A 16,769-nucleotide genomic window follows, 5' to 3' on the forward strand; every position below is an offset into this window, starting at 1 on the left:
AGAGTGAGTAAAGTGGCAAAAACTGTACAGCGGAGCAGAAATTAAGAGTGCCATGGTCAGAGCTGGGAAGGAGTTCAAGGCCTGAAAATTCTTCTTGCTGACTCACTCAACGCAACAAAGGCTTTCCCTGGCAAGCACTGTTCACACATCCAGCTTTCATTTAGAGGAGTTGAGTCCTCACAGGGCTGAAGGAAGCAGCTCCCTTAGCTGTGGTACCCACAGTGAGGTGTCAGCTTCTCAACACCGCCTGACGTGGCTGCACGCAGCTGTCCCTTGCTCAGCGCCTCTGCTGGCTGCAAAGGGATCACCAGCTCCTCATTTTTGAAGGCTGCTGGTCACAGCCGGCTGATCAGCAGCAAACCTGACAAGCATCATACCAGTTTCATGGAGCAGCTGAGGAAAACTCCAGAAGCAGCAAAATAAAAATCCAGAAGCAGCAACAGCTCACAGTCTGGAGCTGTTCAGAGGAGCATGGGATGGGAGGAATACCGCTCACCAAAACCACATCTGCAGTGATGGTACCGGTCTTGTCCCAATATATAGCAGTTTAAAATAATGATAATTATTTTAAGCAGAATAAAAGACTTTATTTCTCTCCAGGGGCTATGAAGAGATCCACAGGGGACTGGGCAGTACATGTCAGATGTGAATGCTTGCATCGCCTGTATGAGTCCTACCTGGAAGTCTAAAGCTAAAGAAACAGTAAAGAAGCAGAAATACCTTTCTCTACCAAAGGACTTAAGAAAGTGGCAGCAGAATCTTTGTGCCACAAATAGGGGCATATGAGAGGCAGAAGGAAAGAAAGTAGTCTCCAGAGCACCATCTTTGTCTTGGCCAGAGGCTAATTAGTAATGCATTGGGCCAGAGAAGCATGTATGTGTATCCCAGTGCCTGTGTTTCCAGGCAGGTAAGCAAATAACTTCTGCAGTCATCTCCCTGCCATCAGTCCAATCTTTTGCATAGTTTTAGGGCTCAGTTCTTCATGTCATGGGTGACTAGCAAATTCCCAAATGGTATATTCCAGTGGGTGGGCAGGCATGTGGTCTGACCCTGCCCCAACTGCAGCATAGTGCTACATTGAGCAAGAATCTGTAAACTCATTGTTGGTACCAGGCATTGTAATTGCCCCAGCTCTCTGAGTGACTGATGTGCATCACAAGGAGAGTTCCTGCAGCCTCTTTGCATGCACATGTTTTGCATTATCTATACATTATTTGCTTTATAGCAATTATTCCACTCTTTCATTAAGCTGCATAAATGAGTTTGCTTTAATTAAAAGTTGTTAGCTAACCTACCTAAAAAGTATTTGCCTTACCTAGACAAAGCTTTTGGGCCCAAGCCATATGTTAAAACATGTCCAAACTGTATATTCCCATCAACATTTTAAACCAAGAGTACACATTGCTATTTGTTTCCATAAACTAGTAAGGATAGACTGGAAAATGACGCGCTGCTGGGTTTTAGGCCAGAGGAACTCTGGACACTAGGTCAGTCAATACGAGCCTGCTGATGATGCCTGAGATGGCCACCTAAAAAACGGAGACTAGACAGGAGTAAGGGAATAAAGGTAGGTATTTATTTGAAGGGCCTTCAAAGGTACACCCTGGAGAGTCCCCAGGATACTCCCAAGATGGATGCCAAGTCACAAGTTCTTCACACTTTTATAAGTTTGGTCCATTTGCACATCAGGATTAATTCTCCAATTACAACCTCAGTTAATGATGTAACTACCCCTGGGTTGCCCCCCTCTTCAGAGGCTTTAGTTTATATATTTTGTGGCCTGGGACAATCTAGGTGTCCTTGGAGAGCAAACCTAGAATGGCTTGTTATGTCTAACCAGCATGGGAGAACAGCAGCTAACAGGCCACAAGGAACCCCAGAGCTACACACCAAGCAGTACAGGATTTGAAAAACATCAAAAGTTAAAACCTAAGGCATCACTGAATTGTCCCCAATGCTGGGACAATTCATCCTTCTCACAGTAACTCAAATTGCCTCCTTATCTTCTTTGGTGGCTTTCGGATCTGCACAGTACCAACTGGGAATTCATTTTCCCTAACTGTGTTGAAAGCCTTAACTAAGATAATTAGATATGTGAGCTAGTAACTAATAGAGAGATCTTGGGGTACAAGATCTTGGGGTACATTGTAGGTGCTGTTCTCCCCACTAAGGACTATGGAGGACACAATTAAAGCCTCAGGTTGAACTGTCATATGCAAAATTATTCAGCAAGCCTCTTTGTGTTCTATCCTGGGAACTGCATCTTCATAGGTATCTCACTAGCCAGGATTTTTAAAGTGTTTTGACTCTTAATTCTACTCTTGCTCCTCATATATCAGAATCCAAATAATTTGGATCAACTTTGGGTTTCTCAGAGGGGCAATGCTGTTAACAGCACTGACAGCGTGAGATGAAAGTGAAGAGAGTTTGTGGAGAGGCAGTATCTTCCACTAGACTAATTTTTACATGGGTTAATTTGGATTTCAGTTTTCTGACCTGCATTTTTCATGTCTTAAATACCAACCACTGACATGTGCCTTCTTACGCTAGATCTTTTTTAACTATATTGCAAGAGCTAAATTGATATTGCTGCAATGCTTGAATTGCCGTTTACATTTCCTTTTAAAGATCTCACTGTCTGTCTGGCAGCATTTTCAAGTACCTGATAACATTTTCAATCTGGTGTCTGGCTTCCGGTCTGTACTTCCTTTTGCCCATCTGTAACACGCTGGTAGTAAACTATGCAGTATATTGCACTATTAATTGCTATTAAACTTGGCTGTGCATTTGGCACATCCTGATGATAATATTTAGAAAAATCCTGACATGTTCAGTCTTTGAAGAAGGAAGGAATAGGTAATTCTGAAAGGGAGAGATGTACCACCTGAATTTCTTCATGTTGTACCTGTGAATTTTATGGTACCTTGTGCGAGCCAAGGTTCCATATTTTGCATGTAGAACTGCTGTAACTGGCTGCAGATCTGGAGAAAAATGTCCAGGAATTCAGCTTTTGATCTTGGGTATGGACAGGTTTGTTGCTCTTCAATGACTTGTATGAAGACAGCGATATTTGAGCAGCATGGAATATGCCCCTTTTTAACTTACACCGAGATATACTTTCAAGAATACAGTTTTAACCATCTTTTCTGCTGTTGTTTTTGTTTTCAGTTCTACCTCCTGTACTCGTTCCAAGACACAGCGAGTTTAACCCTCACCTCAGCCTCCTTGCCAAGTTTCGAAACACTTCTCTGCACAGCGAGCCACTGATGCCGCACAATGCCACCTATCCCGATTCTTTCCAGCATCCTCCATGCACCCCTTTCCCGTCATCCCCCAGCCACATGTTCTCCCAGTCACCTAACAGCATCAGCTACCCCAACTCACCAGAAAGCTCTTCTGGACCAGGAAGTCCCTATCAGCTCACAGGTAAGAATGAGCTTTTAGACACCCTGACTGAGGCATTTGAAGTTCCTGCCAGGGCCTGGGGCCAGGTAACAATTCTGTGCTCCCCCCAGACTGTAACTACAGCTTGAACTGTTGGACAGAATGGGCTTGGAATGTGATTTCTTGTGACTGTCTCTTGTGTATTGTCTCTCAGTCCTTCTGACAGATGCTCAAGAGATTAAGAACTGTAGTCATCCCACTCCTAGAAGTGCCTGGGTGAGATTTCATGATTACCGCGGGGGAAAAGTTGAGGAGAGAAGCAGTTGTGCCAGGCCAAATTCTGTCCTGAGCTACCCATGCAAGCTTCTGGTACAATTCATGGAAAAGAGTACTTGCAAGAACTAAGTTAGGGACCTAAGATGGTCAGGGTAGGAACCTTTAGGAACTCCATCAAAAGACAGGACAATATGGGGAAATTGGCGTGCAGAAATTTTTTTAAGTGTATGGTGATCCCACCAACTGCATAAATTTCAGAAAGTTAAGGTGTTTAACAATCTGGCCCAACACTTGGAGAAGTCACCAGGCAAGTTCCTATGACTTTGGAACATTGTCCACAGTTCTGAGATTAGCAGGCTTATGTCACTCAGATTGATTGTGTTGTGAACTCTTGACTTAGTACAGCTCTAATTACCTGAAAATTTAACTGCGCTTTTGCTGTTAATGCAACACAGCTGAGAGCTAGTTTTAGTCTCAAAACATGGTTCAGATTCACTTCAGCACTTTAACTTTCAAATAGTTTCAGTTATGTCAGCTTTTTCACAAAGAGATGAATTCAGGTCAAAATATTTTAATTTAAGATTTTAGTGTCTCAACTATGAAGCATTTAAATTTGGGTCCTTAATGATATGCCTATTTCATTTTGAGTGCAAGAAAGATGTTTGTTTTACAAGGTGTTTGTAGCATTTGAACTCCCTTTTAAGCTGAATACTTCCAACTCAGTGTGATGTTTTTCCTTCCCTCTTCATTCACTGAATGTGCCTTCATTCATTTCTTCTCTAGATCTGTATTTCTGATTAAATCATATTTAGCAACACTGAGACATTTCATCAAGTAGTAAGACTTGTTTTGTCTTCTCCAATATTTTTTCTTTCACCTCTGTGTAACCAAGCTGGATTCAGTGGAGCTGGTCCTGACAGTTAAATCAGGCCCATTCCAGCTGTGTATTGACTCTGACTCATGCATTTAACTGAACTTGGGACCTTGAAAAGCTACTTAATAATGGAAGTGGCTCAACCTGAGCTTCAGTATATCACAGCTCATGGCACCCTGATAAGCATAATTTGCCTGTGTAACAATCAGGGATGGACAGCTATCTAAAGCAAACTGGAGTTACATCAAGAACCTTCAGAGGGATTGCTGTCACCAGAGAGAGATGTCAACAATGCAAATTTTTGCATCTCATGGAATTGTTTGTACTCTCCCTGTAATCAGTGGAGGAAAACAGGCACTGCTAGAACAAGATTCATTGCATCTTCTTGTATATGTGTCTACAGGTTCCTATTTTTCCTTAGTGGGTATAAGGAGACCTAAATGTGACTAGCTTAGGCATAGACATCAAAAATATCCATATAACCACGTGATTCTGTGACTATATTACTTTCTGTAACTTGTTTTCTCTTACACTATTTCTTGATTTTGTTTTACTATTTTTTGCTGGAGGGTTATGTGATCTAAGTGTTAGAAATTTCATACAGTGTATGAAATTCCTACGTCCTGAGCAGTGCTTAAATAGAATAGAATAACATTCCTTACTTGGAAGATTCAGTGGTTGTCTCATGAGACAGTTCACAGTTATCCACTCCAGGTCAAGCTGCTCCATTTTGAGGGGCAGCCAACACACCCCAAACACAGGAGGGAATTTCAGCCTGGAACCAAGTTAAACCCTTCTTAAAGAGGCCCTTGGTCCTGCAAGCTTGGATATGGCTATAATTTGCACATAAGCCCATTGAGTTTCTATTCAAACGAACAAAACTGCACACTTCTAGTGCTTATGCAGTGAATGTTGACATTTTATGATATGAAAATGAAGTCCTTTTTAATTTGGCTTTCTAGAGCCTCCAGCCTTTCTGGAGAATCCCATTACAGAGTCGTCTTCTGTTTTCTAGCTCATGTTGCTATAAATGAAACAAATCAGGAGGTGGGCAATTGTGAGTTGATACTTTTCCTCCCAATGTTTTCATGACATCCATTCCTCTTTGATGGGAGACTGAACAAACTAGGAAAGGGACAGACTTCCCTTGTAGGACAGAGTAAAAAAGAACAAGTCTAGAGGGAGTTTTGCCAAGTCTGATTTCTATAGCTTTCCGTAGGCTTTTTTTACAGATTATGAAGAACAAGAGCTTTCTCCCAGAGGATCAAATATAGTTAGCTTCCGCTCTTAAATCATCCTCCTCAAGTTTTAAATTAAAGAGAGGAATCTGGAACTAAAGGATGAAACTGCATTACTTTCTTAGGGTAATAACTGGTGTTAACAGAGGACTTGATTTGACACGGGTCTAGGCCTGAGGCATTGTTGTGACCATCCCTCTCTCTTTCAAGAGCTGCATGTCCAACAGGACAGCTTTTCCTTCCTATCTTTCCTGAACATGCAATGGTCTTAATCTAGAGACTGAATGGAGGTCAGATTCATATTTGTGCTGTTTCTAGTCCTCTCTATCCAAAAAATGCTGAAGTAGTAAAATATTCACCAGGAAAAAACAGGAGGAATTTACCAACATACTGACTTAGGTGTCTTTCTTCCTTTCTTTCTTCCTTTCTTTTTTCTTTCTTTCTATAGTGGAAACTCCACCTCCGCCCTACCACGCAAGAGAACCTCCAGGAATCCACAATGGACGGTCAATGGATGCAATAGCTGAAAGTCAACTAGTGCTGTCTTTGCCCACTGGAGGTAGATCTGCCGATGGAGAAGCTGAAAGTAAATAACCATTTGTACTATTCTTTAAATAAAAATGTTAAGAAAAAAATGTTATTTGCACAAGAAGGTTTAGTGATCGGTAATAATAAGTTTCAGGCAGTTTTTCAGTAAGGCTGTGTGCTAGACCCATCCATTAGCTAGCAGGATAAGTTGATGCAAGATTTCCATGAATCATGTGCAAAGTTACAGAGTTTAGACCTTATTTGCATCCGTGGACTATTACAGTTAAAAAGCTGTTAATGAAAGCAAATGCTGTTATCTACATTGTAACGATAAACACATCAAACCAAGGCTGGTGGGGCAATATAACACACAAAAGCATTATCAATATGAGAACTCATTTCTTTATCACCTTCACCTCTAGGTTTCAAGTACTTTAAAGCCTCATGGTAGGGACCTTTTACTGCCGTCTTTGTATTAATGTTACATTACTGGCTGGCTAGAAAAGGAAAGGACATGTTCTAGTGGAGTACAAGGAGATTTTGACAGAAGATCAAACTCTTGGTCATCTTATAAGAATTCTTTAGTGGAAGGGGCATGAATGGTCAAAGAAGGATCTGGGATCCTCCTTGCACCCCTCAAAGCAACTTGGTGACTTCTCCAGCACAGCCTCTGCTACCTTTGGGCCAGTACTGGCAGATGATGCCTCCACCATTCACAGCCAGTTGCTGCAGGGTAGGAATGGGGAGCTGGCTTTTGCTTTGGATTCCTGCTACTGCAAAGGAAAGATCCCCATTGTTCTTTTAGTCCATCATGTCGTGTTCCTAAAGAGATGCCGTTTCTAGAACGAGAACTGAGCACTGCACACGCATGCACATTCAAAAAATATTGCCAGCCTTCTGAAACAGCAAGGAGTGTGTATGTAGCATGGAACTGGAGCAGAAGGAGTGTGAGGGGATAGTGCTAATTACGGATGGGGACACAGAATGTCCAGATAATAACAAGTTATCAGACACCAATACTTTTAATAAATTGTCAAGCTAGTTTAATCTTTTTATCATAGCTTACCATCCCTGATCACTATCCTAGTGAATATTAGTTGGAGGTTTATTAGAGGTTATGCACAGAGGTACTCTGGGGGCAGGCGGGCTCACATGCCTGTGGTGAGCAGGCAGGATAAAGTTTCCTACTAATTCCTATAGGACAAATGAGGCTCAGAGATTCTGTTACATTTTTGAGTCTTTCTCCATCTCTGACTTAGAAAACCTGGGCAGGGATAGATCCAAAAGAAATGACCTTGCTGACATTTCTGCTTACAGTCCCACATGGAAGCAGAAAGCCTGAAAGCCTGCAAAAATTGGACTGATTTATTACTTCTGAACCACAGAGTCTGGTATTAGGCTGAAGGCCTAATACCAAAAACTTGGCTCAGTTTTGGCTTGCTTTGAGCCCATCTGTCATCCCTATCTCCTGCTGGTGTGCAGAGCAGATGTATCCCTTACTATTTTCAGTGTATAGTTTGGGCCCCAGTTCAGCAAGGACTGTCAGTGTGCTTGATTTAATGCAGTGGAGTTTCCACTTTTAAGAAGAAGTGGGGCTCCTCAGAGGCTTAGAGTTAAGCTGGTGCACCAACCTTTTGCATGTTTGGGACTTCAGTCATAAAATCAAGAAGCAATGGAAGCTGTTGCTGGGATAAAGCATGACATAAGTGACTACTTAGATGAAGAGATGAGGGACTGAGAGTGGGAGGGAATGAAAGAAAACAGAGAAAGATTGTTTAAAAAATATTGCTGAAACCTGAGCAGCTGCTTAACTTTATTTCCTACAGACTTTCGGCCTGTTTGTTATGAGGAGCCCCAACACTGGTGCTCAGTTGCCTACTATGAACTCAACAACCGGGTAGGAGAGACTTTCCAGGCTTCCTCACGAAGTATCCTTATAGATGGATTTACAGATCCTTCAAATAACAAAAACAGGTTCTGCCTGGGTCTGCTCTCAAATGTAAACCGCAATTCTACTATAGAAAACACCAGGAGACACATAGGAAAAGGTAAGAGGAAATCCCCTCTCCTCAGGAATAATATTCAGAGCTCAAAAGATCCATGCATGACATTAACAAACGTAGCTGATTCATCAGATGTGCTTGCCTTAAAACAAAAGGTCTGACATTACTTCTGAAATAGAAGAAAAGCAGAGGATTCTTTTCTGACTGGATAACAATCAGCAGAGTAACTCCTTACAAAGGCTATTTACTTGGCCAGCAAAGAGAAAAATGTTGTTTATAGTTGTGTGTTCTAATTTAGCAGTATGTATTTTCATTTTATTTATTAGAGCTTCTGGCAACTGGGAATATTGCCATTGAAATGCCACTAAAAGGATAATTGCTGGTGCCTCAGGGCTGCTTCTCCTCCCACCAAATAACAAAGGAAGATGGATGAAACACTTAGTAGTTGAGTTACTTAGCTGAAGAACTATGGTAGTGTTTGTAGCTTTCCTTCCCCCCCTCCACCAGTCCAATTCCCTGCTTTGTCAGCTTTTCACCAGTAAAACTAAGGTTTGGATTCTCCCAGCAGTGGTTGCTGTTGCAGCTCTGTATGCTCCCCGCTGGTGCACATATATCCTCAGCATGCAGGGTCACACGCTGCTGGTGCCGAGTACGAGGAGACCACACCTGGACACGCATGGCCACACACTCTGTCCCAGCTCCCTAGGGCTCTGTAGGGCCTGATATTCTCCCAGAACTTACTGTTGTTTGTGGTGGTGAGTCAGAAGCCCTGTGCCAGCCACTTCTCTGTGCAGATGAAGCTTTGCTGGTTCTGGTATATCCAGTCTAGACTCATTATCTTGCCAACTCAGCCTCTCACCAGTAGCTGCCTGGGAATGCATTTCCCACTGGGCTAATTAACTCTAATTGTTCCACTCCTATTATCTTGTCAACCTCACCTCATTTCCCAGGCCTAGAGCAATATTTTAATTGGCTCTTGATAGTCTAGTGTTGAATGACTGAATACGAGGAAGTTCTGAGACAAATGTGATACAGTTTTTGCAAACAGCAGTGAACCTGAAGCTGGTGCACGGAATGTAGTGCTAAGCTCTTGCACTTTCCCCCAAAATGGAAAACATTTATGTTGCAGATGCTACAAGTGTCTGCCATAGTGGCTCATTGTGAGGAGTGCAAATGTGTTGTACATCTAGTTCTAATTTACTTAGAAAATAAAGCAAAGCTTTACACCCTATCTGTGTAAGCTGTCAAAGAGATGTAGATAAAAGCTGAGCCCGGCCCTAAAAGAAGAATGACAAAAGATCCTAGCTGTCATTTGGGGATGTTACAGCCTGTGTCTTTCTGCCCCAAAAGAGGAAGAGACAGAACAGAAATAAAGTTAGGTAAATGCTAATGGTCTTCATCCATTTAAATGTGAAGATCCATCTTAATTGATTTAAAGTCCTTTAAAGTCCTACACTAGGAATGTGCTCAAGGGAAGGAGCAGGTTGCCCAGAGAGGAGCTTAATAGATCAGAGATCTTTAATTTTACTTCTCTTCCCTGTTTATACAAATCCTAAAAAACCATATACAAATGGAGTACAAGCAGCACCAGTGCAGGCCCACAGAAGAGCACAGAGCAGTTCCAGAAGCATGCAGTTCAAAGGCATGGTGGACAGATGAAAGTTGCTGAAATGGATACAATTGTCACATGTTAACACGGGAGAAAAAAGAGTGAGTAAACAAGATTAGCTCAGTAGGATAAGGATATGTGATTGAATTGTCATCTAGTGTATCAGCGTGAAACCGTTTCCTGGAAATACCACATCAAAGCTGAAAACAATCCAGAACACAATGCAACATCTACGAGCAATTGGACCTGTTTCAGCAGTCAGACTTCAAGGACAAAAAAGGAACTTTTGATCAGTGTCAAAAAGATGTGGAAGCTTGGAGACTGCTGAATTTTCAGTTTCTGCAGGGAGCAATGAAATACCACTGAAACATATGGACCTTTGGTTTGGTCTTCTACAAATATGTCTTTAGCTGCTTGGTTTCCTTGAGGGTGCTTTTCTCTGGTGAATGAATACTAGAATAATAGGAATACACACTGATTAGTGCTGTATTTATTGTTTTTTAAAAGTTCACAAGGAAAAAACTATTTGTAACCTCGGCTTTCAGAAGTGACGTTGGTGTTTTTGTTATTATAGCACAATGTTTGGGCAATGCCTTTGAAAGCGTTCTCCTTTTTTTTCAGAAAATGGGTTACTTAATATACTTTGAAAACTCATCCTTTAAAATTTTTCACCTTAGCCCCTGTGGTGACCCTAAATCAGTAGCTACACCTGAAGATTTTAAATGTGGTACACATTTATGTCATTCTTCTCTCCCTGCTCTCTGTTCTCACTTCATCTGATTATTTCAGAAAGTTATATGGACTCCTTTAAGTCCTTTCAGTCCTTCCCTTTTGTCTATTTCCATGGAAAGGAAGGTCAACTAGCAGCAGCCACAGTGTGCAGCACCCACGGTGCTTGGTGCAGTTGGAGCTGATGCTTTCCTGTCGCTCCTGTTCCCAGTGCAGTACCAGAGTGTGCTCTGAGCCACACCCCTGCCACTCACAGTTCATTTGAGCTCTTGTGGGTGCACAGAAGTCAAGTGATGGCTTGAAGACAGGCTTAAAGGTTCCCATCTGAGTCACCCTGAAAGACTATAGGAGAGAGTATTTTTCCCAGATTCTTTTCCCACTAAACTTGCTTTCCCCCGTGCCTTTCCCACTTCTGTTTAGAGGCTGGTTTTGTCCTAAGGATGTGCTGCTGCCCCTTGTTGTTATGACTGCAGAATGATGAACAGAGCTGGAATACGTAACCAGTCTTTGTATGAAAGACACCAGGAATAAAACTAATTACAGCTGCATTATTAAAGCACGGTAACCACTAGCTTTGCAGGCAGTCTACTGAGGCTCTGTGAACATCTGTGTGTGTTTGAACGGCATACCCGGCACTAGAGAGGAGGATTTTATTTTTATTTAGTGGTGGTTTTCACAAGAACAAAGAACTGAGTTCTTCCACCTCTCTTGGCCATGGGAAAGGCTGATTTCCCCTAATCTAGCCATGGGAAGGGTGACTGTCTGGGCATTTTCACAGGATGACTTGGCCCCTTTCAGGTTGTTGTATCTTCATGCTCATGTTCCAGCAGTCAGGGTCCCATTGCCACACTTGCACTGATGAAGATCTCATGAGATCTCACTGAAAATAAATTTTGGGTTGTTTGTTTTTAAGTTTATTAGCTGGTTCAGTTCCTCAGCCTGGACAGCTGCCCAATCCTCAGCTGTTGCTGCCAGCATGAAAGCAGGTGTGCCAGCAGGGGCAGGGAATGGGAGAGCCTTTTCAGCACCTGCACAGACTTCCATGGGTTTACGCTGGCTCTGAGCCTGCACTCTGTAGCAGATGGAGTGAATCATCTGGTCACAGTGCCTCTCTCCATCTATCAGCTAGAGAAGGCATCTACACAGTTATCATCTTACAGATGATCCCTAACTTTGAGGTTGCTGAGTTAGGCTAAGATAAAGCTTCCCACCAATTTAGGTATGTTTTCATGCAAGCAGATATCCTTGGTGGATTAGAGTCTTTGAAGGGATAGAAGTGCTTCTACCTTAATTTCCCCAAGTCACAGTCAAAATTTGAGTTAGTATTGGTAAGTCGCTTGGGCACTGAAAAGTTCAGAAGATCAGTCATTTTCTTGCTAAAGGTCACTTGGAACAGGATCTGATGAGTAAATCACATCATGTAAATGCAAATACATGGTTCTGATGTGGTGGATAAAGCAAAATACAGAAAAGCTATTTTAAGTACACACCATACTGTGTTTTAACTGTATGACAGTAGGACCCTGTAGTAAAACAGCATGCAGTGAAGTGGGTCTTGGCCAGTGTGCATTTGCTTAATAGCAAAAAAACATTTAGCTGTGTAATGCAACAGTGATTTTTGGATAGTTTTGATTGATGTTTAGTATATGGTTGAAATGTTTTTGATGTTTATGTATGTGTATCTTGCCATAAAGTACTATGCTGTTGGGTAAAAGAAGTAAAGCAACCTGCACTGAGAAACAAAGACTCTGGAAGGATACTGGGCTTGTATGCCCAAACCAGTAAAATAATGAATTACTGGCATAAAGTGTGTTGTGAACAATGGAGAAATAATACACATTTATTCTCTTTTTCTAGGTGTTCATCTTTACTACGTCGGTGGGGAGGTTTATGCCGAATGTGTCAGTGACAGCAGTATTTTTGTGCAAAGCCGCAACTGTAACTACCAGCATGGTTTTCACCCAGCCACTGTCTGCAAGATCCCCAGTGGCTGCAGCCTGAAGATCTTCAACAACCAGCTCTTTGCCCAGCTGCTTGCCCAGTCAGTCAATCATGGTTTTGAAGTGGTGTATGAGCTGACCAAGATGTGTACTATTCGAATGAGCTTTGTTAAAGTAAGGATTCTTTGCTTTCTCTTGCATCCCTGCTAGCTTTTGTGCAAAACTAGATCCCATCAAATCCATTCCAAGTGGGGATTTAGATACCCAGCTTTTGAATGGCAATTCAGACAGCCTGTTTTCCAGTATTGCCTTAAACTTACAGGTGCTCAAAATCATTAGCTTTTGTGATCAACCTGAAAATCTCTTAGATTACAAAATTTAGGTATTTCATAGGCTCTCTGTGGAAAATAGGCAGAGAACAGGCAGGTGTTTCCCCACTGATTGTTCAAAAAGTTCAACTCAGAAGGGCTTAGCAACATATAAATGTTGTAGCACATATCTTAGGCAGTTGTGATCTCTCCTGTTGTTGCTGGTGTGCAATAGAGCTTGATAGAGCCAGAGATCTGAAAAGAATGTCCTTATGTCTCTAGGCTGATTTAAGTCTTATCAGTATGACAGACTGGTATATATGGTCTCAATCAAGAAACACTGGGTCCTTTTCATCCCTCACTGAGCTTGCAGATAATTGTTGTTGTTTGGCATCTGCCTGATCCCTGGCAAAAGATTGTCTTACTTTCTGATGACATTCACTCTGGCCAGCCACACAACCAGAAGGGCTTCTTGCAAGCAGAATAAAAAATCCAAAAGAACATCTGACCTTCCCCCTGTTATTTGGAAGAGACAGGAGGCCACCAAAGCCATTACTGTTCTGATGTCCTTCATATCCAAATTCCACAGTCTGACTGCTCTGTGTGAAATCTATCAGTCTTTGTGTGACTTTCTCAAATCTTTTGAATGGCCTTCTCACCAGAAAGAGATCTCTCGACTCCTTTTAGCACTTAGGATTTACTTACGTGCCTGTTGCAGCACCTAACCCCCAAAGAATGACGAGTATTTCTAGACAGTTTCCAGATGATGCTAGACCAACTTGCTATAGTGCTGCTGGGGAGAGCTGGCAGCAATGCTGAGCCTGCAGACTAGAGCAGTTGCACCATTAGAAGCCAGTGGTCCTGCTAGGAACCATAAAAATGGCTTGAGTATGTTCCTTTGTCTTGCAGGTTTGTTTCTATACAAATTACTGAATTGAGATAATTGAATTTACATCTAAGACACCAAAAAATTGCTTGAGACTTGAGCCCAGTTTCCTTATGTTCTGCAGAGCCAATGAGTTGAGTCCCACATATCTTTCTGGTCTGACTTTTTCTAGCCATCCTTGGGGACCCTCTTCTTAAGTCTCTGAGAGCATTAAGAGTGCTCTGTAACTTCTCCCAAGAGTCCAAGCCAAAATATCCATGCCCATGCCCATGCCCATGTTGGTGCTTTGTTCTTGGGAAGGAATTGACATTTTGCTCACATGCAAGCATTAGGGAAAAAAAAAAAGCAAGAAACCCAACAAACAGCATTTTCTTTAATGGAAGACATGAATGGGCACGTTGTTTGTAAAGGCAGTGTAGCCAGTTACACAATATTTTCATTATCTCAGCAACTCGAGGGCAGGCTCTTTGATGTGTTATCTGCCTCCATGCCCAGCATGGCAGCAGAAATGGTGCTGTTGATGCACTATATAATGCTGCTGCCATATTATCACCTTGCTTTGTTGAAATAATAGTAGCTATTATAGTGCCTCAGGCACCAGAGGGCCAGTGCAAGGAGTTATTTTAAACTCTTGCCCATGACGTCTGGAAAATTGCTACGCAAATCTCATCTAGGCTCTTTCTTCCTGGCCTGCAAATACTCTTTCTTGTACTCAGTCTTCCCAAAATATTTCCCTCCAAATGTGTGAGCCCTCCTGTCTTCAGTCTGGAGTCAGGTGTGACCCTGGGTGTTGGGGACACAGTGCCCAGAGGGGCATCTTGTCTGTCAGAGCCACAGTCCAAGAGAACCCTTGGGTGCAGGGCAGTGCTGTGGCTTCCCTGCTGACTCAAGTCCAGATACTGCTGGTCACCTACAGCCCACAGGGCAAGGGGAACCAAAGGGCTAGAGACCCTGCCTCTGACCCCACCAATGCTTGAGCTCAAGGGAGGTAGGGATGGGTAAGGGACCAAGACATGAGAAACTTGCCAGGACCATGCCACCTTCTGGATGCAGGGCATGGGACAGAGGGGGGTGAAGGTCTTGTCCCCTCTGATGTCCTTTTTGTGCCCAGCACACAAGCAGCTGGGAGGAGGTCAAATGTGGGTATATCATCAGTGAGAACAGCTTCCATCCACTGAGCACTGCTGATAACCAAAGCAGGATGGCTCTTGTCACCTCTCCACAGCTGAAGCAGCTGAAGCACAAAGGGAAGAGATGGAGAGTTTCTCCAAGCTGAGTTCTGAACCCAGCACAATCCCTCCCTCATTCCCCCAGGTCTTGAGGCTAAGGAGAATACCCAGCAGACTTGAAAGTTCAGCACTCTGGGACATGGAGCCTAGGCTGGAGAGAGCTGTTGCCCACAGGAGGTGGGAAGTGTTGGCAGGAGCAGCAGGACCCATGGGGGTACCAGTATCCTCTTCCCACCCTCTGTGCAAAACACCACTGCAGCTTTGTGAGTTTACTCACTTTATTCCCTCATTAAGAGAACTCCAGCTCCGAGCTCCTTTCAGCCTTGGGGTGAAGGAGGCTACCTGTAACCCAAGAATGATATACCGGGAGAACCAGGGTCCTTGCCCTCCTGGCATTTCCCCTGGGGGTGCTCCAGCCAGAGATAGCATCACTGGGAGTGTTTGGGAGTTGCCAGCAGAGGGAGATGGCCAGCTGCCTGCCAGGCTCCCCCAAATCTGGCACGTTGTGCTTGAATCCTGTAATTGTTGTTCCTCTGGATTTTCTGTCCTGCCTGTCAGCAAGGTGCACCAACTTCTCTGACATTTGCTCTCCTGGCTCTGTATCTTCACTGCAGTTGAGCACTTGTGACTTCACCATCTCAGAAGTCTGACTGTGCTGGCATTTTATGTAATCATTTACAGAACATCAATCCGAGGTTCTGTGAACATAGGCCCTTTCTAGTCTGATAAATGCTGTGCAGTTCAGAAAAATGCTGCCTGTTTGGAAGTACTCTTTGGGCTTTGGTGGATCCATATCTTACTCTTCTGCTTTCTTTCCCCTTTTCTTCATTAATTAACATGGATTGTATCCAGACCATTTATGGTGACATCTTATTTTCGTGTTGATCCTAGTTTTCCAGCTATCATCTAAAGAGTGGCCTCTAGCAGCCTCAGTTGTCTGAACTGCTCAGCACTCTAAAATTTTGGTGACTTTGGCAGCCATCAGTCTTAATATACTTCCATGTCCTTTTTTCAAAACAAGAATGCCAACCTGCCTGACTATCATAATGACAGGTACGACTCAGTGTCTGATCAGCATCCCACAAATGAAGATCCTCATCCTGTAGTAGGACCATGTTTTGCACATTGCCCTATGGAAATCTGAGTTCAGTTCTGCCAGTGAGACAGCTGCTGAGCTGCAAGGCTGCGGGCTGTGACTCGCATGCCTTGTGTTGCTGTGACGTCAGGCTGCCTGCTTAGCACTGCTTAGACACCATGCCTGCTTGAATCATAGAATAAGCTGAGTTGGAAGGGATTCATCAGGATCATCCAGTCCAGCTCCTGGCCCTGCACAGCACCATCCCCAAGAGTTGCACTGTGTGTCCACAAGCATTGTCTGAATGCTTCTTGAACTCTGTCATGCTGGTGCTGTGACCACTTCCCTGGGGAGCCTGTTCCAGTGCCCAACCATCCACTGGGAGAAAAGCCTTTTCCAAACTTAAACCTGCCCCTTGAGGCATGGGTACTTCAGGTTTTCTTTTCTCCTTGCCAGCACCCCATCCCCATCTTCTCTCAGATACTTCATATCCCTTATCTTCCCCAAAAGAGCTGGAGAAATTACTTCCCACAGCAGACAGCTGGGAACTCCCGTTGGGAAAGAGGACATGTTCAAGGATAGAAAACCTATGGAAAATATTTATACATAGGCTAAGTATGGTACATAGGAACTGCTGGAAGTTTCCAGAGGTTTAGATAAATATCTAGAAATTCTAAGGCCTCAGACTCA

At 43.2% G+C, this 16,769-nt stretch overlaps 1 protein-coding gene and 1 long non-coding RNA gene across 2 annotated transcripts in view; one reads left to right on the forward strand and one right to left on the reverse strand.

Annotated features, from left to right (window-relative positions):
- SMAD9 (SMAD family member 9) overlaps positions 1–16,769 on the forward strand; it is a 23,519-nt gene that overhangs the window by 4,448 nt on the left and 2,302 nt on the right. Inside the window, exons 2-5 of the mRNA XM_008631424.2 lie at positions 3,169–3,426; positions 6,221–6,358; positions 8,127–8,348; positions 12,499–12,755. Coding sequence (XP_008629646.1) covers positions 3,169–3,426; positions 6,221–6,358; positions 8,127–8,348; positions 12,499–12,755 — 875 coding nt within the window. The remainder of the gene's footprint in view (positions 1–3,168; positions 3,427–6,220; positions 6,359–8,126; positions 8,349–12,498; positions 12,756–16,769) is intronic.
- Positions 13,038–16,769, reverse strand: part of LOC108445991 — a 24,271-nt gene continuing 20,539 nt past the window's right edge. The window contains exon 4 of the long non-coding RNA XR_001861088.1: positions 13,038–13,049. This is a non-coding gene — a long non-coding RNA (uncharacterized LOC108445991). The remainder of the gene's footprint in view (positions 13,050–16,769) is intronic.

This window comes from Corvus brachyrhynchos, unplaced genomic scaffold (assembly GCF_000691975.1).
Source record: "Corvus brachyrhynchos isolate BGI_N302 unplaced genomic scaffold, ASM69197v1 scaffold103, whole genome shotgun sequence".
Classification (NCBI taxonomy): domain Eukaryota; kingdom Metazoa; phylum Chordata; class Aves; order Passeriformes; family Corvidae; genus Corvus; species Corvus brachyrhynchos.